Genomic DNA, 22,171 nt, shown 5'->3' on the forward strand with positions numbered 1-22,171 from the left:
TGAGTGTGTGTGTGTGTGTGTGTGTGTGTGTGTGTGTGTGTGTGTGTGTGTGTGTGTGTGTGTGTGTGTGCGTGTGCGCGCGCGCGTGCGAATGTATGTATGTAGCCATGGATATGTATACTGATGCCTTGTGTATAGGAGTATACAATAGATATTTTTGCTTGTGAATAGAAATGTATACATGCATGTATATTACCTATATATATATATGCATATAATTACTTTTCATTAAAGAGGTGAGAGCTAATAAACAGTTTCTTTTCACTTCTTTCCGAATGGCTTTTTTTCTCTCTCTGTTTATTCTGCTCCTTCAATTTCATCTGCAAATAGTTTTATGCAAGGACTTTAGTCTGAAAACAAACAGGAGGCATTGTATTATTTGTAATATTTGAATATACGCAATAAAACCAAATAAACTATCTGTACTAGGGTTGGGAAGATTCGCCGATATGCATCGGAAAATTGATACGACCTGTAAAATGCAGTTGCATCGTATCGTATCGCACTGGATCGGATTGTTTTGAAATTAAATCGTAGATCGCAGAAGATGGGAGAATCGTATCGCATCTTATCATTGGCAATTCCATGAATCGTGAATGCATCGAATCGTTGGCAGTGTATTGAGATGTGTATCGTATCACTTCCCATCCCTAATCTGTACTATTGAATGGACTGAATGTTTCCATGCCATTGATGTAGTAAATCCAAGGTCACACCTTGCTGTTACTTACTGGTCGCCATCTCTAATCGGATTCCCATACCACTTTTTTCTCATTTTGACTGACTTAAAAATAGGCACCACACCCCTTTTTAATGTGTTTGTGGGTGGATCTATGCTATTTTACCCTTCATTTGATGGGATCAACAGTGTTCTGACTCATTTGTGCTGTGGAGCAGTTAACAGCAAACTGGATAATCCGGTCAGACTGGGGTGGAGCGTGTCAACTTCATTCACTCGCCACAAGAACAAAGCAAGCATGGGAGAGGCTATGAAACTTAATGCCGGTTTTATGCGACACCCTGTAGGATCTCAAGTAATCCCTAAGCGTTGACAATGACCTCAGTACCTTTGAAAAAATAATGACAAGTGATGTTTGTTCACAGGTTTTTACGTCAACAGTGCTATACTGCAGGCCATTGTTGCTCGATTGCAATGATGATGTTCACTATGCAATCGACTATGGCAGCATTGTTGGCTGTCTCATTAAAGTGGAAATGCTATTCAGTAAGCATGCAAATACACATTCATCTTAGTCGTTCTCAAAATTCCGTGATATGGCAAGGTCATCATTTAAGCATTCTTAATCTGTTTTTTTTCTCAATCAGAAATGTTTAAAACTGAGGAGGATATACATCAGGTAGTACGCCTGCATGTGTGAGTTGGTTGTCACTATGTGTATATTGTTGTACAAATTAATTTCTCTTGAATTGTTTTGTCATGTTTTTTCTGCAACGGACGTGCCTGGTAATCTACTAGCGAGCAAGGAACGTGTGTTGTTTTTTAGGGAAACAATGATATTTTGAAAATGATTGAGAGTGTCAATGTATTTGTGAGATGGGGAAAAAACGGAAGATTTAAATAAACATTTTGGACTACATTTTGACCCCCAACAGAGTGGCCGCTATTTAATTGAAGACTCCAATATCACAAAGCTATGCAAATGTGTTTTAAATGTCTAAATTAGGGGGCAGTAATAAACCACCACTTAATAATACTGACTCAGGAACTTTCCTGCTTATGTATTTTATTTTGACGTTCTTACAAATGCCACGTAGTTAAACAGCCCTGTGGCATGAGAAACAAGGCGTGGCCTCACCTGAGTCAACATTGTTGTGTAGCAACACATCACAGACATTAAGTCAAGAGTACCAGACAGCACGGGCCACTGAGAAGACACTGAAAATGTCTGGCATTGTACAAAAGCTTAAGCACAACCGAGACAAATTGCATAGCATCGGAACTAACGATAAAGCAGTGCCATACCTGAACCAGGACTATGAGGCTTTGAAGCGAAGCTGCCTGGAAAGAGGATGCCTATTTGAGGATGAAACCTTTGAGCCACTTCCAGCATCTTTGGGCTTCAATGAACTTGGACCCGGTTCCTATAAAGTTCGAGGCATCAGGTGGTTGAGACCTACGGTGGGTACAGCAGTGATGATGCAAATACTCAGTTGCATGTTTTCTGAATTTGTAGGGCTTGACAATTTGTAGTTTAAAGAGCAATACTGTTGCATTTCTATATCATTTAAGTTGTTTTGGATTTTTGTGGTTTTGCGTGTTATATATCTTGGGGCGTTTCCACCTTTGCTTGTTAACCTGTCCCCTGTGCATACTCATTGCATCTTGCTCAGGTTTTCCTTTATGTCTTGCTTGTTTGCTTAGTTCCTTCTAGTCCTTGTTGTATTGTGTTTGTTTGTCTAAAATCATGTTGCAGCGGTAGGTGTGCCCAGAAAATGTACATTTTCCTCTGTGTCTAAACTAAAAAAAAATAAAAATAATAATTACTGTACTGTTTACATGTTTCACTCATTAATGACAAATGTTTTTATTCTTAGGAAATTGTTTCTAATCCCAAATTCATTCTGAGAGATGCCACCAGGACTGACATTTGTCAGGGAGCACTTGGTGAGACATGCACTTTTAAAAAAAAAAAAATAAATACTTTGCATACTTGTAAATGATGGCTTTTACTCCTCTGGTCATTGCCTTAAGATAGTAAACGCGCAGTCTTTGTACAAAATATGTTGAGCTGGTTTGTCAAGGATCTTTTTGTCTACACCCTGTCTGGACCAAACATAGGTAGGGCTCAGTGGTGAGCACTTTAGGTAACAGACAAGACAAGACAAGGCAGTTACTGTGGTTTAACTATAACATAGTATATATGTACTACATGAAGCATCATTTTCAATGGCTCTTGCTTTCTAGTAAAACAATCAAATTTGTGGTCAGGTGACTGCTGGCTCCTGGCGGCTATTGCGTCCTTGACACTCAACAAGCAGATTTTGTCCCGCGTTGTACCGCATGACCAAAGTTTTGATGAGGACTATGCTGGAATCTTTCATTTTGAGGTATATTTATATATATATATACACTGAACACACACATAAACACACACACACACACACACACAGAAAATCATGTGAAGCAAAGACGTGGAGCAAGGAACAGTCCCAAAATGGTGTTCAGAGTGGGCGAGCCTGTTTGTCCACCTTAAGTGACGATCCCAGTGTGGTATAACCTGAGCTAGCCACCCAAGAGAATTTGAAAGAATCTGGTTTGAATTTGCACATGACTAACTAGAACTGAATTTGCACGTTATAGTCAATCAGCTACACCACTTCCTCTTGCATATTTAGTTCTGGCAGTTTGGTGACTGGGTGGACGTGGTGGTCGATGACCGCTTACCCACCAGAGATGGAGAACTGCTGTTTCTTCACTCAGAGGATGGATCAGAATTTTGGAGTGCCCTGCTGGAGAAGGCCTACGCCAAGTATGACTGAAGCATCTGATGCATATCTGTGTCTGGGTTGCTTCTGAATTCTTCTACACCTCCTTCCGTTTGCTGCTACAGGTTAAATGGATGCTACGAGGCTCTCTCAGGAGGAAGCACCACCGAAGGGTTCGAGGACTTCACTGGAGGCATTGCTGAGAGGCATGACCTATCCAACCCCGATCCTCACCTCTTTAATATCTTAAGAAAGGCCCTGGAAAGAGGCTCCCTTCTAGGATGCTCCATTGATGTAAGTTTGAACTTCATACTTAAATTGGTCACGATTTGTCGCTATAGTTACGGACACTTCTGTTCCTCCCAGATCACCAGTGCAGCCGACTCTGAAGCTATCACACATCGCAAGCTGGTGAAGGGCCACGCCTACTCTGTGACAGCAGCTGAGCGGGTAAAGTCGGCCTCACAGGATTGCTTATACTCATGACAACAGAGACAACTAAAGTTGATCAAATAGCAAACACACTAGATAAATGGTTTCATTTCTGTATTAGGTGGAGTACAGAGGAGGCATGGAGGAGCTGATCAGAATCAGAAATCCATGGGGTCAGGTGGAGTGGAATGGAGCCTGGAGTGACAAGTGAGTAGTAAATCAATGTAAGGTCATTTTTAAATAACAGATAGCAACGTAAGATGGCCGCCAGTGGCTTCACCTCTCACAATGGCGTGTGGTCGGTAGTGTTCATTTATATACATGCCCTGTTTGTATCCAGGTAGGAACTTATATGTGGGTTGATTCATTGAAAAGCACTGATTCCCCTCCTGCAAACTTTGAATGAAATCTATTTTTGTAGTTCTTCTGAGTGGAGATATGTAAGCGATGATGACCGCCAGAGGCTGACTAACCGTCAGGAAGATGGGGAGTTCTGGTAATTGATCACTCTGACAGTCGCACACACACATATACACACACACACATCTGAAAATAGTAAAGAGGCAAGACCTTATAGCTGATTACGGTCGTGAGCCAAGTAAATCAAAGTAAAAAAAAAAAAGAAGTGTGGATTTGGAATGTTTATCCTGTTTCTTTCACGAGAATGAATTCTTTTTGTGCACATCCTCTCACTGCTCTCCAATAGGATGTCATTTTCTGACTTCCGGAGAGAATATTCTCGTATAGAGATCTGCAACCTCACACCTGATGCCCTAACATCAGAGTACAGGAAGTGGGCGGAGATAGAGTTTGAAGAAACCTGGAGAACTGGAGCTTCTGCTGGTGGCTGCAGAAACTATCCTGGTATTTGAGATAACTTATTTTTCCTGATTTGTTTTTATTTGTTGATGATGCAGAAAGTCAGAATTTTTTTTTTTTTAATTTAATTTGTTAGTTGCTGCCAAAACGCTGTTGTTCTTCATTTGCTTAGAAACCTTCTGGACAAATCCTCAGTTTGTCATAAAACTTGACAAAGTGGATGATGACCCCTATGATGGAGAAGAAGGCTGCACATTCATCATAGGATTGATGCAGAAGAACAAGCGTCGCAGGAGAAAAATGGGGGAGGACATGGAGACCATTGGCTTCCTCGTGTATGAGGTGAACGAGACTGGAAATCCAAATTAAATCCAGACGCTACATATCACCGACCCTCTTTTCTTATTGTGGATTTGTTTTTGTCTTTTTTTTTCCAGCTGCCTGAAGAGGTGGGAGTGTTTCTCTGGAACACGCTATCTACTGCATTGATGTTCCATTTTCCCATCACAATGTGTCGACATATTCTCATGTGACTTTTTTCCAGTATTATGGCGCCAGGCAAGTGCACCTGAAGAAAAATTTCTTCTTGCGTAACCGCTCAGCAGCACGCTCTGAGACCTTCATCAATCTCCGAGAAGTCTCCAGCCGTCACCACCTTCCCCCTGGGGAGTACCTTATCATTCCCTCCACATTTGAGCCCAACAAGAATGGAGACTTTTATATACGGGTGTTCTCCGAGAAACCGGCGGATTTTCAGTATGTATTACAAGGTGTAATATTGAGCAGTGTGATTTCATTAAGATGTAAAGCAATGATCTTTGTCTGTTGTCAGTGAGATTGACGATCCGGTTGATTGCCATGTTAAACAGGTAAAATCATTTTTGCTTGGTTAGAATGCTGCAAGGTGGAGTGGCAAATCATCCAGATTTTTTTTTCCTCTTCAATTTTTACTCTTTTAGATTGACATCGATGAAGATGATATTGATGACAGGTTCAAGAAACTGTTTGGACAGCTGGCCGGACATGTAAGTCATCAATACTTGAATGTTTCCTCTTCAAGTCCTTGATTGAAAAATTATTTTTCGCTCTCACTGGATAAATTCAAGTCTAAATGTGTCATTTGAATTTGACTCTTAGGATGTGGAGATTTCTGCATTTGAGCTGCAGAGAATCCTCAACAAAGTGGTTAAAAACCGTAAGAGAAAAAATTCTCAAGCTAATTCAATATGAGAAGTTACCTCCATCTAATCTACAAATAACTTGATCCTTGTTCTATTTTCAGGAGGGGACATCAAAACCGATGGGTTCAGTTTGACCACGTGTCGCAACATGGTCAATCTGCTTGACGTATCCTTTGAGCCTTAATTTCAACACACTGCAATAAGGCGGTTCTGGATTCCATCTCCTAGAAGTCAGATACAGAAAAATATGAAATCATAGCACCACATCTGTGTGTAAGATAAAGACAGTATAAACCACCCTGCAAAAAAATAAAAAAAAAAATAAATAAATAAATAAAAATAAAAATATAGCCCGAAAAAATATATATATTTTTATATATATATATATATATATAAAGGCAGTTCCAAGATAATACTAGCGCTCAAAGACTTGATATATATATATATATATATATATAAGCAGACCAGTATGGTTTTGTTCAGGGCAAAAACAGCTTGCTGGTGTCACTAGCAAGACACCAGGTAATGAGGCTTTTGTTGATGTAGTTAATTTAACGCCCAACTAGTTGTGAAATTGTCTGCATTAAATGAATTTTGCATTAACTTTAACAATCCTTTCAAAGAAAGATGGAAGCGGCAAACTAGGACTGGTGGAATTTAAGATTTTGTGGACCAAGATTGAAAAGTTTTTGGTAAACAACCCTTAAAGGCGGGTTTTCACTGGCTGCAGCATTATGAATTAAAATTGGACCTTATTGAAAAGAATAATGCTGGAACTACACTGCATCATCATTCGAAGCAATTCGAAATTCTGTGTGATAATTTTGTGTCCATTTTCGACACAACAAACTACACTACTTGTAGCGTCGGTTAAAACCGAATATTTAATTTCTTTCATCACGGCTTTAATTCTATTGTGCCGACTAATGCTGTGGCTGGTGACTATTTGACGTATTTAGTTGGATTGGTGGTTGGAGATAATGAGCAGTTTGCTTCTCCCATTAGGACATTTACAAAGAAAAAGATGCAGATAAAAGTGGCTGCATGAGCTCTTCTGAGATGCGGTTAGCAGTAGAAGACGCTGGTGAGTGCATGTCAGATGATGTTTTGACTAGTACTAGACACTAGAAATTTATTTATTTGAAATTTGGTCGAAATTTTTGCAGGTTTCTCTCTCAACAACCAGTTGCACCAGATTGTCGTTGCTCGCTACAGGGAACCAGACTACTCCATAGACTTTGACAACTTTGTGTGCTGCCTTATCCGCTTGGAGTCACTTTTCAGTGAGTTTGTCTACCTAACATTGACGTGAAGGTTGTTTCCAAACTTTTGATTTGTACTGCATGAACAAATTTCAAAAGATAATTGCAACCTTTCTTCCCAACAGATGCATTCCAGTCCGTAGACAATGGTTCTGGTGTTATCGAGTTGACTTACTTGCAGGTATGAGGTGGAGTGAAAATATCAAGTTCTACTTGACAATAACATTTCTTTGCCGTTATGTTTTTCTTCCCAGTGGCTGGAATTGTCCATGTTATAGAGGAGCTGCTTATACTCTTTAAAAGAAGAAGAAAAGAACAATCATCACTTAAACGGGGAGTTTGCAGTTTAAGAAACATATGCAAAATTTACATGTAGCCTTACTTTACTATTAAAGCCTGAGTACATGTTCGCAGTTATTGTGAATTGTGATCGACAGAGTTTAGGTTTAACCTTCAGTGAGTTTCCCATCATTGATGTGCAAACAGAGTCCATTTGTTGAATTATTATCATTTCACTGATTCTTGATTTCATTGTTCATGGTTGTCACAACATGATTGACTCGTTGTTGGTCAAACCTTCCGTGTGTCATTGGTTGTTCTTTGTCAGGTGCGGTGGTTTCTGACCAGAAGGTACAAAATGGGAAGGAATGTTTTAGTTTTTCAGATCATGTTATTAAATAATTCATTACTCCCAGCTTTATACGGACAGTTCACAAATATGACAAATTAAAGTATGAACAAGATTTCTTTTAATGCAAACTCCTCCCTTAAATGAATATTTGCTCTGTTTTGAATGCATTTTTCTTTGGATATGGTGTGTAACTTAATCTGTCAGTTATGGGAATGATTGTTCTACAAAATAATCCATCATCAATTCTGTTGATTCAATAAAGATATTTTGGGAGCTTCACGTTTAATACTCAGTTAGCAACTCAACAAATTTTGGTTTTTGGGGATAAATGGGGGCTTGATTAATACATGGGAGGACTGAGTAAATAGTTTCTAAATATATTTTCAAATAAAATGCTCGATTGCCTTAACTGAGCTATCCACAATATAGGTGAGGAGTTTATTTTGCCTTTATTGCTAAGAAAATGGTGACTATTTTTTTCACAAAATTCTGAATTTTACTCACTCTTATATCGTTTTGACAGTGATCTGAAATTTCTAATACAGTCTGAGAATTTTGTAACTAACGCAAATAAATTATTACTGCAAATCCTGCATATTGACATCAAATTTTATTTTCAAACATAAAGCAACAGACTGATTTTCTCAATTGTAGTTTTGAGAATTTTGTTGCTCACCGCAGTCTGTCCCCTCTTACCCAATTGAACTATTCTGTATTTGTAATCAAGGCTAGACAATCCCCTAAAATTCTTATAAGGATTACATTACTATGTTAAATTGCTTGTGACTGCACAAAATTGGAAATATGCATTGATACCCATTTCCTGCATTTCACAGTTTTGTCAATAAAATTCCTACTTTATTTGTTGAATAAGTCATTTTTGTGTGTGCAAATATTGTTTCCACCTTAGTTGATTTGAAAATATTTACAATAGTCGTGTTGTTGCAGCAGTCAGAAAAATAATCCAAATGATTATAGTTAGACTGTAGTTTATTCATTCATACAAATTCAACACAAGTCGGTGGCCTGCTTTGGAGCGAATCAGGCGCGAAGCACTTGTACTGTCATTGAAGTGTTACCATCAGTCAAGCACATTAGGAAAAAAACAAACAAACATACAAAGTAATTGCACAGGTTAATGTACGTTTAACGTACACCCGGTTTCCCTTTTAACACTGAACCATGGGGAAATATTTGGATTAAAAGACAGAGGGGATACACATCTGACATAGTCAGAATTGTTGATGGAATGCGAGTTTTTAGTCAAGATTGCAGCATGTTTTCCTCCTATCCTTTGAAATGCTTATATCAAACATTTGATTACTGGCATTTCATTTAAAAACAAAAAAAAGAAAAAGAAACCCCACTACAGTACAAAAAAGAAATAATTTTGGAATGCATAACTACGGTAATCATAAGGCATATTTGGCTTGATGTCCACACAGTGAGCTTCATCTCAGACGGATGTTCCCTCCTTTAATTCCACATACTCTCCCTTGACAAGAGAACGCAAAAGTGAGTCAAACCAAGAAGAGTAGTGTCATTGCATGTACTGTAAAAAATGTGTGAAGCTTTGCGTTGGCTCACCTTGGTATCTAGGTGCTCCTGTAGTGTAACCACCGTCTCTCGTTCTTTACTCAGCTGCTCCTGTGTTGCTTTGAGAAGGTGCTGGAGCTTGGTGGCTGCCTGCCCCAGGTCTTTGGACAACTTCTTCTCCTTCTCCAGACGTTCCTGAAGAAACAGCAAAGGCAAACTTACTGCAACAGTAAAATTTCAAATGCCCCAAAAAGTCAAACTATTTGGAATCCCCCCTCAAAAAAAAATCTGGACAAATACACTTTATAGTTCCAACCGCTTAAGAGACTATAGCAGTTTGTGTTGATTTTTCTTTAGCTCTTTTGTAACACCAAAGAACGCCGTCAAGGATGACATCACGTATATGGTCGTCATATACGATTACATTGAGGTGAGTTCAAATCTAAAATGGAGCATCACTACCCTCTGCTGAATTTAAAGAGATAAAAGATGATGTGGCACTGGCAAATAATTCAAAACTAAAAAACAAAGTAGAAAGTTTGGCTTTCAAAGTGAACTTTGTGTGAAATAAGTAAGGTGCCGACATATTGTTGGAAAATGGAACGTGACCATACCTTGAGCTGATCAACATCTTCCGAGTCACCTTGCTGTGACTCTGCTGAATCCTTCAGAAGCTCCAGTTGAGCTTGAAGCTCTGTGATGGTTTCCTGGGCCTACAAGGTGTGCCAAAACACAGAGGTTATCAAAATGAGCTGTCTTCAATAAGTAAGTCATTTTCTATCTTATTTAATAATAATAAAAATAAAATATAATTCCCAAAAACAGTTTTTTCACCCCCTCAAACAGCAGGAGCTCTGCAGCTTTTTATTCTGAGGCATAAACTGAGAATGGTTTGTACCTGCTGAAACTCTTCAGACAACTTCTGTCTCGCAGCCGTCTCTCCTTGCAGCTTCTCACTTGTCTGATTGAACTCAGACAATACCTGGTGACACACAAACGCCGTTATTATTGGTGTGTGTGTGTGTGCGCGCATGTATGCGTTTCAGCAACCACTCTTTTTGTCAAACTAGCAGCACACATCCGCATACAGAAGTTACTCCACCTGCAAGTTGTCTTTCGGCAAAAGGCTCTAGTCAACAATGCTACACAGTCATTTTCACATATGAGTGCAGAGGAAGCTTGCATGCCCAAATAAGAGGCGAGTGGTTAGTTGTGAGAGCACATTAAAGTCAACTAACACGTTAGCATAAACGCTAGCAATGTCAGAGCAGACTGGACAAACCGCAAACGAAATGGATCTGGGTGTATACCCGCTTTCCGTGTGTGTATATTTCAGTTGTTGTTTTCTTTTAATATACTTTTTTTTTTTTTTTTTTTAAATTATTATGAGCCTGGATCAAAAGTATTGTTAGCGGGAGTTATTGTCCTGTATGCTCTGGCAAGAAGCGCCTGGTGCCCCAAGGGTGCCTTGTGCCGGCTGCACCCTGACCTGACTCGGATGAGCCACTGTGGGGCCGTTCTGTTCGGGCTGGCCGCTCAACGCGACTTGGCTCAGCTGCTCTCTGACCTGAAATGGGAAGTTGTTGCTAATCACACACACAATACGAAGTTCACACTGAATAACAACTGTGACCGGCCGCTTCTCTTTCACATCAGTTGACATTTCTGCAATTGCTTGTTCACAGGGAAGCATTTTAAATCTTCACACTGAGTTTCTTTAAATTTGATTCGATACTAGCACCCTGGTAGATTCCTATGTAAGGTGCTTTAAATTTTTTGGTCTGGTGTTAAGTCACAAAATTGTTGCAGCAGTATAAAAGCTAAACAAAGCAAGGGAAAACCATGTGGTGTAAAATGTACTATATTTTGCTTTTATCGGAACCAGGGAAGTCAATTATTTCAAATGTGAACACATCATGAATGAACAAATAGGATTCAAGCGGTGAAAGTGGGCTTGAGAAGGGGGTGGGGTCAAACCTTTGCAAGTTCCTCCTTGTGTGCCTGGACCTCCTTGTGGGCCAAGTCCAGCTGCTTCTGACTGCCAGACAGCTGCAATCTTAGCTGAACACAGAACACATCGTATGGATAAAATGTATAATAAAAAATAAATAAAAAAGCTTTTTTTTTTTTTTTTTTGCAACTACCTGTTCCATCTCCTCAGCGATGCAATGGTTATCTGACTGCTTCTCCAGCTGTGCTTCCAGAAGCATCATCTGCTCTTTCAGCTGCAAAACATAAAACAGTTATAAATTATTTTGATTCATAAAATGGAGGTCTATGGGGGAAGGGAGGGGCACTAACAAACCTGCTTTATACTTTGCTTCTCTGACTCCATTTTTTGTACTTCTTCTAAAGCCTGGTGACAAAAGAAATACTGGATGTCAGAGAAAAAGCACCGAGAGATTTAAGTGTCGCAGCTGTCTGAACGAGGCTTTAAACCAGGTAAATATTACTTACCGCTTTCAATTGCTCCTCGGAGCTCGACAATTTCGACCTCCACACCGACTCCTCCTCCTCCACACTCTTCTGCAGATGTTTCAGCATTCCTTCCTGCAGACAACAGTAAATCCGAACGCACCATTTAAAGACACGCTCGTGCGACACGCTCATTCCACTTTTCAGGCATTTTCAAGTGTTTGTGTACTTCTATGGAAAACAATCATTCGTTTACCGTTTCAGCTAAAACTGTCCTGTACTGTTCACACTCTGCTTGCAGGGTCGTGTTGTTCTCCTCAGCCTCCTTCAACTTTTCAAGCAACTCCTAAAAGAAATTCACTTGTGACGTATGGAATCATGTTTAATCAGTATATGAAACAGAAAAAAAAAAATATTGTTGCTTACAGGTGATTCCTGACTTGAGTTGGATTGTTGGTTGTGCTGTTTAAGAACGTCTTGAGCTTTGATCGTAAAACCCTGCAACCAATTTGGCTGAAGTGCACAGAAAAAGCAGGCATAAGATTGCCTTTTAAAGGAACGTTACAATCAGAATTAAAAACATATTCGGGACAGTTTCCAAACCTGTTGTGTTTCTAAAGATACAACTGGGAAGAGTTTTTGGAGAGATTCTTTGGTTTCACTTTCAAAAGCTTTTAGCTGGATCATTGCAGCCTGAAAATGGACAACACCATCAGCAAAACGTAGGAATGCAACGTGTTCTCAATGAGAATTCGAAACATACTCACTTCATTTTGCTTTGACTCCTTCAGCTGCTCTTGTAGTGATGTGACAAGGGCCTCCTTCTCTGTCAGACTAAACACAATCATAAGATAAACTTAATTCTTTTACGCCCAAAGAATGGAATGACCTTTTTTTTTTTTGTCCAAAGCTGCTTTTACCTGCTCTTTATCTGTTCTGCAGAGACATCTGATTGCTGTAAGGCAGAAGGCGTGACATAAACAACAACAACAAAAATCCTTTGTTATTCTGCATGGAAGGGAAGTGAGGCATTGGCACTGTAGTGTCCTTTACCATCTCTTTAAGGTTTTTGAGTTCATCTTGAAGCGAGGCGATGACGCCGGCATCCTCACTAAAGAGACGAGGATCAAGTCAAAACAATCAAGAGTATAAATGTGACCGAAATAAACAATGCCAAGTCGACCAGCTACATACCTCTTGAGTCTCTGTTCTAGCTCAGAAATGGTGTTCTCCTGTAAGAATTGCAGGTCGTAAATTGCCAGGCCGTTCACAATGTGCAGATTTGATTTAACACAGTAGTTGTGTTAAGTAAATGGAAAAACCTCCCTCCTTTCATACAAACCACTACATGATTATGTCTATCATTTATGCTTCCATAATCCGAGACTGCACTCAGCTTCCCTTTCTCCTTCTTACCTATTTATCCCAACTTGTTTGTCACTATCCATGTAGTATTACTGACCTGCGTTTCTTTTTCTTTGTCTTTCTCTCATTCTTCCCTGCGGCTGTCGTGCCCTACTTCTGGAGATGCAACTGGCGGCGGCGCCATTGCCCCTTCATATTTATCTACTGGCCGGGGTTAGGAGGCGCTGCAGTATCGAGGCTGACTCTTGGCTTCACAGAGCCTGGGTTCTGTTTGAGGTCTCTTCCTTAGAGGGTAGTTTTTCCTTGCCTCCATTCGCCAAGCTTTAAGACACCTAACTTTGATTGTGAACTTATGCTAGAAAACCAAAATGGATTTGACTTGTTTTTCAAACTCACCGCTGCCACCTTCTTTATCTGAAATTGCTTCAGTTCCTCTTGGAGAGTGTTACACTGGTTATCCCTCTCCTGCAGGCTACACAAAGCACGTACAGTTCGTTTCAGGCATTTTTGGACAGTGTTTCAAAGTAGTAAAAAATTATGTCGGATTGAACTACTGTGTGTAACTTCAAAAACAACAGAACTGGCATTTCTCAAACCAGTTCTGGAGCTCTCTAAATATAAAAAAAATAAAGAAACATTTACCTAAGCTAACTAAATATGAAAAAAATAAACATTTACCTGAGCTTTAATTGCTGCAGTTCTGCAGGATTTATCTGCTGCGTAAAAAAATAAATAAAAATACACTGTTAAATAGGATAGGTGGTCAATGATCGGAAAAGCAAAGTTGACAAAACAAAAAGTCACCTGCTCAGAAGCCTGTTGCTTTTCACTCTTACTGGCCTCAAGCAAAGAGTTGATGGACGCCAACTGTTGCACAAGCTGTTGTTTCTCAACCTGTGTTCCCTCCAGCTGAGTAGTGAGAGCGTCCACCTGAGCGGCGCGTTCCTTGACCTGAGCTTCAAGATTTCCCATTCGCACCTGAAACTCTATAAAGAGGATCAGCATTGTCAGTACAGGCCATTCAAAACAGCAATTAAAATCTTTGATGCACGTAGCGCTAAAATAATAATATAATAATTACAACAATAACATAATAATAATGATGATAGTAATAATAATAATAGTAATAAGACTAATAATAATAATAATAATACATCTTGACCTGAGAGTGCACTGGTGTCCTGCTGGGCCTTCTTCAAAGAGTCTTGCAGGGTGTTTTTTGCAGCTTGTGTAGTTCTCAGCTCCTCACAGACCTCCTCTAGTTTCCTTTGCAAGCCTTGCTGGCTCTCTGCATGGTTGGCCTTACAGTGTCAAAAACAATTTGCACAGGTCAAATTGCAGGAAGAACAAAGTATGTGATCCTTTCCGAAGTCCAACCACAAAAATACTTAAAACTTTGTACATTTAAGAAAAATGGTCTAAAAAGATGGTTGGTGATTAGATCCACATATTTACATTGTCATTTATTAGTAAATCAAATAAGGTGTGAAGTTAAGTCAGGTTTAGACCTTAAACTGGAGCAGGTTGAGTTAATGATTAAATAAACTAGACAACTGACTTCCAGGAAACTCAGTCAATTACTACCCATAAACAGAAAAGAAACAGCATGCCAGAAGTGACAAATTAGATGACCAGAGGACTCAAGATACAAAAACTATATGTACCAAAATCATTGGTTGCTGCATTTTATTAGGTTTTTTTTCCCCAATCAAAGTTGGAGAAGAGAAACACTTAAGATTTTTCTGTGCCTACATACCAATTTAGTTTGTGATGTCAAAAAATTAACTTCTCAATTAGGCAGGTTTGTTGAAAATCAGTGAACTTGATCTTAATAGATGTGGAAAAAGAAATTAAATGGCCAATCTAACCTGCAGCAAAGACAGTTGCTTCTCTGTGGCAGAGACCTTGGCCTCCAACCCTCTCCTCACATGTTCGTCAGTATGCAGAATTTCAGTCTTCTCTCCAAGTTCCTTGGTTAACTTTGCACATTCCTGACGCAGTTTGGCTAGCTCCGCATTTTGTCTGAGGACGGGATAAAGTCAGAGAAGAGCATTTTTGGACAACACGCATGCTTTTAAAAAGCAGATGTGTTGACAATGTGCTGAATGTAAACTTACTTGCTCTCAGCTTGACTAGTAGCTTGGTTGAGAGCATCACGGAGGATAGAGTTCTCCTGCTGGAGACGGGCCAGCTGGGCATTGGGACCTTTTTCTATCTGATCTTGCAGGCTGACAATCTAACAGAGTTCCACATTTTTGTTTTAAATGAGTCAAATTAGAAACCGTATTGTGTGCAACTGGTTGATAAAGCAAAACTGCTTAGCAGAAAAAAAACAACAACAAAAAACAATCCTGACTATTAAAATACCTTGGCAGTGAGCTTCTGGGATTGTGCTACATGGTCCTGGTAGCTGGCCTGCATACGAGCTTGCAAAGCAATCATTTCCTGCTCCCTCTTGCTTAGCTGAGAACTCAGCCTGGTCTCAACACTAGCCACCTTGGACTTCTCAGCAGCCAACTCCTAATCAGCACATAGGGTTGCAAGAGATGAGCATAGGGTCATTCAGTATTCTTCCAATTTTACAATAATTGCCATCTGGGTTAATATTTTGTGATGACTGAATTGAAGCTAATAATGTTCAAATATCATGTAGACTAATATATTGTATATTCAATGACAGCACAGCCTCAACAATTAAGAAAGATTTGCATGGGAAATTCATTAGCGGAATTCAAGTCATTCAAAATAATCTGTGAACGCCATCTTAACATATTGCAAAATTTATGATTTGCATTTTGGCAGCTGGATTCAGGGATGACAGCTGGATTTTGGTTTGAGAATGAGATGTTCTAACCTTAGTCAGCTCTCTCAGACGGTTCTTAGCTGCAGAGGAGTCTTCTTGCTGAGCCCCCAGCTGTTTCTCCTTCTCCTCCAATTGTTTCTTTAGCGTGGCCACTGGGTCTCCTTTCTGAGTGGCCTGTAAATGCACAGCAAGCACATTAACGCTCGCATCCCTATGTGCAAGCAGCGAGTACACAAGGTCTCATTCCATACTATGTGCCAGGTGTCCTGGATGATGCCGCCTTTCTCGGACAACATCTCGATGAGGCTGTGAGCTTCTCTCTCACTGAAGACCATGCTGCTGATGGTGGACACCAAAGTCTTGTAGGGTAGATACAGTGGAGTGTCAGCGGAATCCCCAACTTCCACTGTAGAGGGGAAACAAACAAGTGGCAGAAATTATTAACTGTTCACACATGGCTGGTGAAAGGAGGCTCAAGGTGAAATGAGTGCATTGTGGCACCAGGGCAAAGAGAAGCCCAAGGAACCCGAGAATCACATCCGCCTCCCAACCTATTGTTCAGGGCACTGATAGTCTTTGTTGAGGCAAATGAGGACAGCCATGTTTAAACAAGCTTGTCATGCTCTCTGCTCTCCCAAGTGCCACTGCTGGCACTACTTTCCACAGCAAGAGTAGTAGGCTGCACTGACAGCATTGCATTTGAAGAAAGTGAGTGTATTTCTCAGTTACAAGAAGAAAGCAGACTCACAATGACCAGTGCTTTTATGCTTTTTTTTTTTTTTTTTTGCATTTTCCTATCAAATGTATTGATTTTTTTCTAAACACAGATGTTATGAAATTGTAAATCTTCAAAAAGTCATTGGAGACTTTTAATTGACTATATTTGGTGACCTTTTGGGAGTTTCTTTTCATATACTCGACACAACTAAACGAAATTGACAAAAATAAAAACAAACAAACTTGCTCTAAAATTTAACACAAAATGATTTAAAAAATGTTAGGTTATGGCAGGTAGACAACAACCCGCATAAATGTCGAACTAATTTCGAATGTTTAAGTATAGTCAAATATAAAATCTGACAATATTTTAAACAGGATGGGAAACAGAACGGGTGGTCTTCCTCTACTTACCACTCTCAGATTTTTTCTTGGAGGCCTTCTTCTTGGGCTCCTGGAGTTTTGGTGCACTAGACCCAACTGGAGGTACAGCCATGACGGGAACATCTTTAATGACAGATTCAAGCAGTGGGGCAGACTTGGTGGGTACCGCTGAAGACTTGGTTGGAGCAGCAGCAGACTTGGACACAGCCGTGGTAGACTTTCCTGATTTGGTTGAGGCGGGGGTGGCTGACTTGTCTTTGGCCGGGGTGGACTTGTCTGTGGACGCGGCGGACTTGTCTTTGGCCCCGGCGGACTTGTCTTTTGCCCCAGCGGACTTGTCTTTTGCCCCAGCGGACTTGTCTTTAACCGGGGCGGACTTATCTGTGGACGGGGCGGACTTATCTTTGGCCGGGGCGGACTTTTCTTTGGCCGGGGCGGACTTTTCTTTGGCCGGGGCGGACTTTTCTTTGGCCGGGAGGGACTTTTCTTTAGCCGCGGCGGACTTTTCTTTGGCCGCGGTGGACTTGTCCTTGGCTGCGGCGGACTTGTCCTCGGCAGACTTGTCCTTGCCCGGGGCGGACTTATCTTTGGCCGGGGCGGATTTGTCTTTGGCCGGGGCGGATTTGTCTTTGGCCGGGGCGGATTTGTCTTTGGCCGGGGCGGACTTATCAGTGGCCGGGGCGGACTTTTCTTTGGCCGGGGCGGACTTTTCTTTGGCCGGGGCGGGCTTTTCTTTGGCCGGGGCGGGCTTTTCTTTGGCCGGGGCGGGCTTGTCTTTGGCCGGGGCGGACTTGTCTTTGGCCGGGGCGGACTTGTCTTTGGCCGGGGCGGACTTGTCTTTGGCCGGGGCGGACTTATCCTTGGCCGGGGCGGACTTATCCTTGGCCGGGGCGGACTTATCCTTGGCCGGGGCGGACTTATCCTTGGCCGGGGCGGACTTATCCTTGGCCGGGGCAGACTTGGGTGAGGCTGGTGTGGACTTAGTAGAGGCGGGGGCAACGTTATCCGATTTGGTAGAAGGCGAACCCGATTTAGCCGAGGACGGAGCAGACTTAGTAGATTTGGTTGACGGTGAAGCAGGGGAAGCCTTGGAAGGTGCAGAGGTTGAGGGAACTACTTTGGTTGGAGCAGAGGCGGCTACAGTTTTGGCCTTGGCAGGTTCCGTGACCTGGACTGAAGGAACTGATGAGGATTTGCCTGGTGCAAGTTTAGGCTGCGTGGAGGTTTCCTCAATCTTGGCTGACTTCTTCTTCTTTTTGTCTTTAGGCGAAGGTACGGGTGAGGACTCGGGCACAGGTGAAGATTGAGCAGGAGTTGGGCATTGTTTGACAGCTTTTGGTTTAGGCTGTGCCGATTTAGAGGCAGGAGCAGTAGCCACAATTGGTGAAGCAGTAGGCTCGGGGACTTGACCAGCTTGACCTTTCTCAATGTTTTTTTTAGCTTCTGGGATCATTCCATTGGGCTTTTCTTCCTTTTTCTTTCCACGGTTCTTTTTGTCAGCTGTTTTGTCCTTTTTCTTTTTCTCTGTGCTACCTGACGGTGTCTTACCTAACTCCCTACGCTGTTTCGCCAGAGCCTCTTCATAAGAGGTCTCCTTCATCGAGAAGGTAGACACAAGAGCGATCCCAACTGCAGAGATCACCATGAATCCACCAAAAACCAATATACCAAGGGTCTGGGGGTCATAGATATCCATTGCTCAATGTTAGTTCACCTAAAAAGAGAGAAATGCATCTTTTAACATGGATTTGTGCAAACAAAATGAATGAAGGGGGATCCTGGGGTCCAAACATAAGGGATTGCAAGTGTATGCATAAGAATACCAAGTGGCACAAGAAAGCGCTTCTATACTATGTCTATCTTTACATGCCCTGTGGTTGTCTGGAAACCAGTCCAAGATGTACATTGCCTTACACAACAAAGCCAGCTGGTCTTTAGGTCACCTGCAACCCGACTGAGTACAGGCATTACAGAAACTGGATGGATTGGTGGATGTTACATTTTTGTATTACACGGGGATCAAGCATGGTGACATGTTACTTAAAATAAGCGATGCAGTTTTATAACAGTGACAGTTTAAACCGGGATTTTTTATTTATTGATTATTTCCACTACTTCCTGAATCAGATCTGTATTGGGCTTGGCTTTTTGTACCACTGTATCTTCATTTTCACTTGAATCCCCCTAGATTTAAAATAAGCGATTGTTTAAAACAATACAGAAAAAACTCAAATAAAATCAATATATTTGTTGTGAACATGCGGAATGACTGGAGTTTATAAAAGGTTTCCTGTGCCTATTCATTGGGAGGTTTTTCCAGATAGCCTTTTTTACCCGAAACTGCCTCAAGATGTCACTGTTGTGCACTTTCAAAAACTCTAGCCTCAGGCTAAAAATCATGAAGCAGGTAAATCCAACTCTCCACATAAGTGTGCAAAGAAACTAATTTGAATTCAAGTCTTTTTCATGAGCTTTAATTTTTGCAACACTGGACATGAAATGTGCTTAACTTGTTATATTTGATATACTTATAGTTACATATTTGTGACAGTAAACTTTTAATCTTAAATGCATTACACATATAGACTTTTTTTTAACACGAGAGCATTTTGTATTTGTCTGATTTTCAGAAAAACTATACTAAACTGTAGGCTCACAGAGAAAAGAGTCTCTTTTCGTATCAGGGTCTAAAAATTGGCAGAGATAGAATGTCACGTCACACATCAGGACATCTGCGCTCGCACTCTTCTGATGACTGTCTCCCTTTTCTTGCAGATTTGCACTCCTTTGAATAAAGACCCCAATAGTATAATCTCAAAGAAATTCGACTGTATACAGATTAAAAATATTCAAAGTTGTATTTAACTATTACACAACAGCAAAAAATAGACCCCCATCCCCACACACAAATAAACTCTCACATAAATAAGTATTTTGATAGTTGATGTGCTGTATGAAGTGAAAAATATGCTGAATGGAAAATAAAAGTGAAACAACACGCAGGTAAAACTCTACGGGTGTCGAGTAAAAGTCAAGACGTGTACATTGCACAGCAGCCGAGTTTCACAGGGGCGCGCGTACGTGCGCATGCACGCACTCACACACTCACACCTATGAAATCATACCTTTATTGCATTTTAAAGCACAATTCCATTCTATTTAAAACTCTGAACAAACTTCCGTGTATCCAGTTGATGTTGGCGATTTTCTTTTTTTTACTGGTGTACTGCCCCGGCTAATATTACAATACAAAGAGGCATTAAAAAACTATCTGTCAAACGGACGTACTAGCAAATATAATGCATAATTGTGAAATTACTCGTGCATATAATTATGCATTTAATCGCTCATTTTCACGGTAGCACCTTAGCTAACAGTGGGAATCAATGAACTTGGCTAGCGACGTGAACTTTTTAGAATGACGTGTCAAGAGAACTGCAGCCAAAACGTTATAATATGTGCAGACGAAACGCAAATTACGCAAAATTAACTAACAGTGAAGTTTATGTGCAGAAGTAGGCAGATTTGGTTTTAGCAGGCGGTAGCTTGCCAAGCTAGTGCTCTCCTGTCTTTATGAATCTGAAAATTCCTATTCCCACTCTACTTACCTCGCTATTGATGAGATCGTGTCTGCTTGGCTCAAAGAAAAAAAATGAGGGACTGCCGAGAGCTTTCAGTTGTAGACGTAACAATTGCGATCGGCCGTTCCTCTGTGTTTGCAGCTGTTTAGCTTAGTTGCGTTTTCTCAGATTATCTTCTCCCTAACTACACCGGGCAATCGCTGGACTACTGTGAAGTCGTGGCACTTCTAGCTGGCTAGACGTGCTGGCCCCGTGCCCCAGAAAGCTAGCGTTAATCCTGGGAAACTCTGATTGGCTGGAATGCATTCTCACAGGAAATGGCATGGCTGGGAGTTGTAGTTTTTACTTTACTTGCCGTGGGTGCAATGTTTTTTTTTCTTTTTTTTGTCAAAGGACGGTTTTGTAAAAATATATATATATATATATATATATATATATATATATATATATATATATATATATATATATATATATATATATATATTTGCACAATTTACAATTTAATTTTAATATTGTGTAGCGTTACTTACTGAAATAAATGTATTTACATTTCACACAGATTTTTTTTTCAATTATCAACTCTCAAACACAGCATGCAATGTCCTCTTTGGTAAACTGTCTTTATGAAGCAGAGAAACTGAATTTATGGCACATCAGCACATATTCATCATCAACTATCATAGACATTGAGTAGGAGTGGATCGCCAAATTCACGGGCCACGAATCAACCTGAGGGATGTGTTGCATTACGTGAGACAAGAGATGGCCATACCTGATAGACGGGCTTTTTTGACCATTCCAAAACTTTAAAACTGTGCATTATAGAGAAAAAATAGCCTTGTGGATAGCCTCGGGCACACTTGTGCAATAATTATGCTGTCTAATCTGTATCTTGATATGGCACAGCGGTAAGATTACATCAGCAAAGTAGAATTGCTCACTAACGGATTGAGACGGGGTTGGGAAGCTTACCGAATAACTTTTCATAGATTTTTTTTTAGCTCAAATGGGAACATGAAAGTGTTGAAATTTTATAATTCAATTCAAGACCATAATTTGAAGTTATAATCTAGGCATACAAATATTATGCAATGAGAGCATTTGCCTTGTTATCTTAAGAATCATTCAAAAAGTGGGCGGCTTTGTTAGTTGTGTTTGACGGCAAATACCGGGCTGGCCAGGGCACAGCGACATTTGGAAAGTTCAAATATTGATTTTAAACGGCAATGTATTATTATTGACAAGACATAGGTTGTACTTTAGAGACAATGTTGCATACTGTGCACCTCGAGGGTTGGTAAACTATCACTTAAATCTCCATTGAAGTCCACCTGTCCGTCTTGTTCAGAAGATAAGAAAATTGCTATTGTGTCAGCAATTTTGTACCCATTTCTATGGAGCTCTACTGCATTTAACCTCTTGTAGACATTTATCTCAAGGGCCAATGGATAAGAAGCAGGTGTTTTTGGGAGTATTAAGACGAAGGGCTGTTTCAATGTAAAGCAACAAAGTTTTTCTATACATACGAAAGGTATTCTTTTTGCAATTAATTTCACAGCAGCTATAAATGTCTGCACAACCTATTATCACAAATACAC

The 22,171-nt window shown here is 40.5% G+C and overlaps 2 protein-coding genes across 5 annotated transcripts; one reads left to right on the forward strand and one right to left on the reverse strand.

Moving 5' to 3' along the window:
• Positions 1–1,864: 1,864 nt before the first annotated feature.
• Positions 1,865–8,045, forward strand: LOC147050284 (calpain-2 catalytic subunit-like). 2 transcript variants are annotated; one of them, XM_085922682.1, is made up of 21 exons: positions 1,865–2,140; positions 2,557–2,626; positions 2,951–3,069; positions 3,358–3,491; positions 3,573–3,741; positions 3,814–3,897; positions 4,001–4,086; positions 4,301–4,375; positions 4,586–4,743; positions 4,871–5,040; positions 5,136–5,147; positions 5,243–5,454; positions 5,531–5,567; positions 5,658–5,723; positions 5,836–5,893; positions 5,981–6,045; positions 6,503–6,571; positions 6,885–6,963; positions 7,046–7,162; positions 7,267–7,322; positions 7,396–8,045. In XM_085922682.1, exons 1-21 carry the CDS (start codon positions 1,904–1,906, stop codon positions 7,417–7,419), a joined length of 2,097 nt encoding a protein of 698 aa, XP_085778808.1. In that variant the 5' UTR covers positions 1,865–1,903; the 3' UTR covers positions 7,420–8,045. The 2 variants fall into 2 exon arrangements, with proteins under 2 accessions (XP_085778808.1, XP_085778807.1); XM_085922681.1 differs by having other exon boundaries at positions 3,573–3,897.
• Positions 8,046–8,744: 699 nt separating this feature from the next.
• Positions 8,745–20,870, reverse strand: rrbp1a (ribosome binding protein 1a). 3 transcript variants are annotated; one of them, XM_085922679.1, is made up of 27 exons: positions 20,601–20,870; positions 17,023–18,706; positions 16,143–16,297; positions 15,943–16,065; positions 15,456–15,608; positions 15,206–15,324; positions 14,957–15,110; positions 14,251–14,389; positions 13,893–14,074; positions 13,767–13,801; positions 13,485–13,560; positions 12,918–12,955; positions 12,777–12,834; positions 12,644–12,678; positions 12,491–12,557; positions 12,327–12,416; positions 12,150–12,236; positions 11,980–12,069; positions 11,766–11,858; positions 11,614–11,664; positions 11,453–11,533; positions 11,286–11,369; positions 10,798–10,875; positions 10,207–10,290; positions 9,923–10,021; positions 9,360–9,503; positions 8,745–9,267 (listed from the first exon to the last, which is right to left on the reverse strand). In XM_085922679.1, exons 2-27 carry the CDS (start codon positions 18,686–18,688, stop codon positions 9,229–9,231), a joined length of 4,020 nt encoding a protein of 1,339 aa, XP_085778805.1. In that variant the 5' UTR covers positions 18,689–18,706; positions 20,601–20,870; the 3' UTR covers positions 8,745–9,228. The 3 variants fall into 3 exon arrangements, with proteins under 3 accessions (XP_085778805.1, XP_085778804.1, XP_085778806.1); XM_085922678.1 differs by having other exon boundaries at positions 13,767–13,804; positions 20,601–20,869; XM_085922680.1 differs by lacking the exon at positions 10,798–10,875 and having other exon boundaries at positions 13,767–13,804; positions 20,601–20,869.
• Positions 20,871–22,171: the final 1,301 nt, after the last annotated feature.

The sequence above is a fragment of the Syngnathus leptorhynchus genome, chromosome 10 (assembly GCF_054491065.1).
Source record: "Syngnathus leptorhynchus isolate UIUO chromosome 10, UIUO_Slep, whole genome shotgun sequence".
Classification (NCBI taxonomy): domain Eukaryota; kingdom Metazoa; phylum Chordata; class Actinopteri; order Syngnathiformes; family Syngnathidae; genus Syngnathus; species Syngnathus leptorhynchus.

Excerpts from the sequence above, each read along its gene's own strand:
- rrbp1a (XM_085922678.1), bottom strand. The coding sequence starts at position 18,688 with ATGGATATCTATGACCCCCAGACCCTTGGTATATTGGTTTTTGGTGGA. Across the intron at positions 15,609-15,942 it reads GTCTGAGAGAGCTGACTAAG|GAGTTGGCTGCTGAGAAGTC; the intron begins GTTAGAACATCT and ends TGTGCTGATTAG. Across the intron at positions 10,876-11,285 it reads ACAAGGAGGAACTTGCAAAG|GTCAGAGAGCAGCTGAGCCA; the intron begins GTTTGACCCCAC and ends TTCCCATTTCAG.
- LOC147050284 (XM_085922681.1), top strand. The coding sequence starts at position 1,904 with ATGTCTGGCATTGTACAAAAGCTTAAGCACAACCGAGACAAATTGCAT. Across the intron at positions 3,070-3,357 it reads CTGGAATCTTTCATTTTGAG|TTCTGGCAGTTTGGTGACTG; the intron begins GTATATTTATAT and ends TTGCATATTTAG. Across the intron at positions 4,087-4,300 it reads AATGGAGCCTGGAGTGACAA|TTCTTCTGAGTGGAGATATG; the intron begins GTGAGTAGTAAA and ends CTATTTTTGTAG.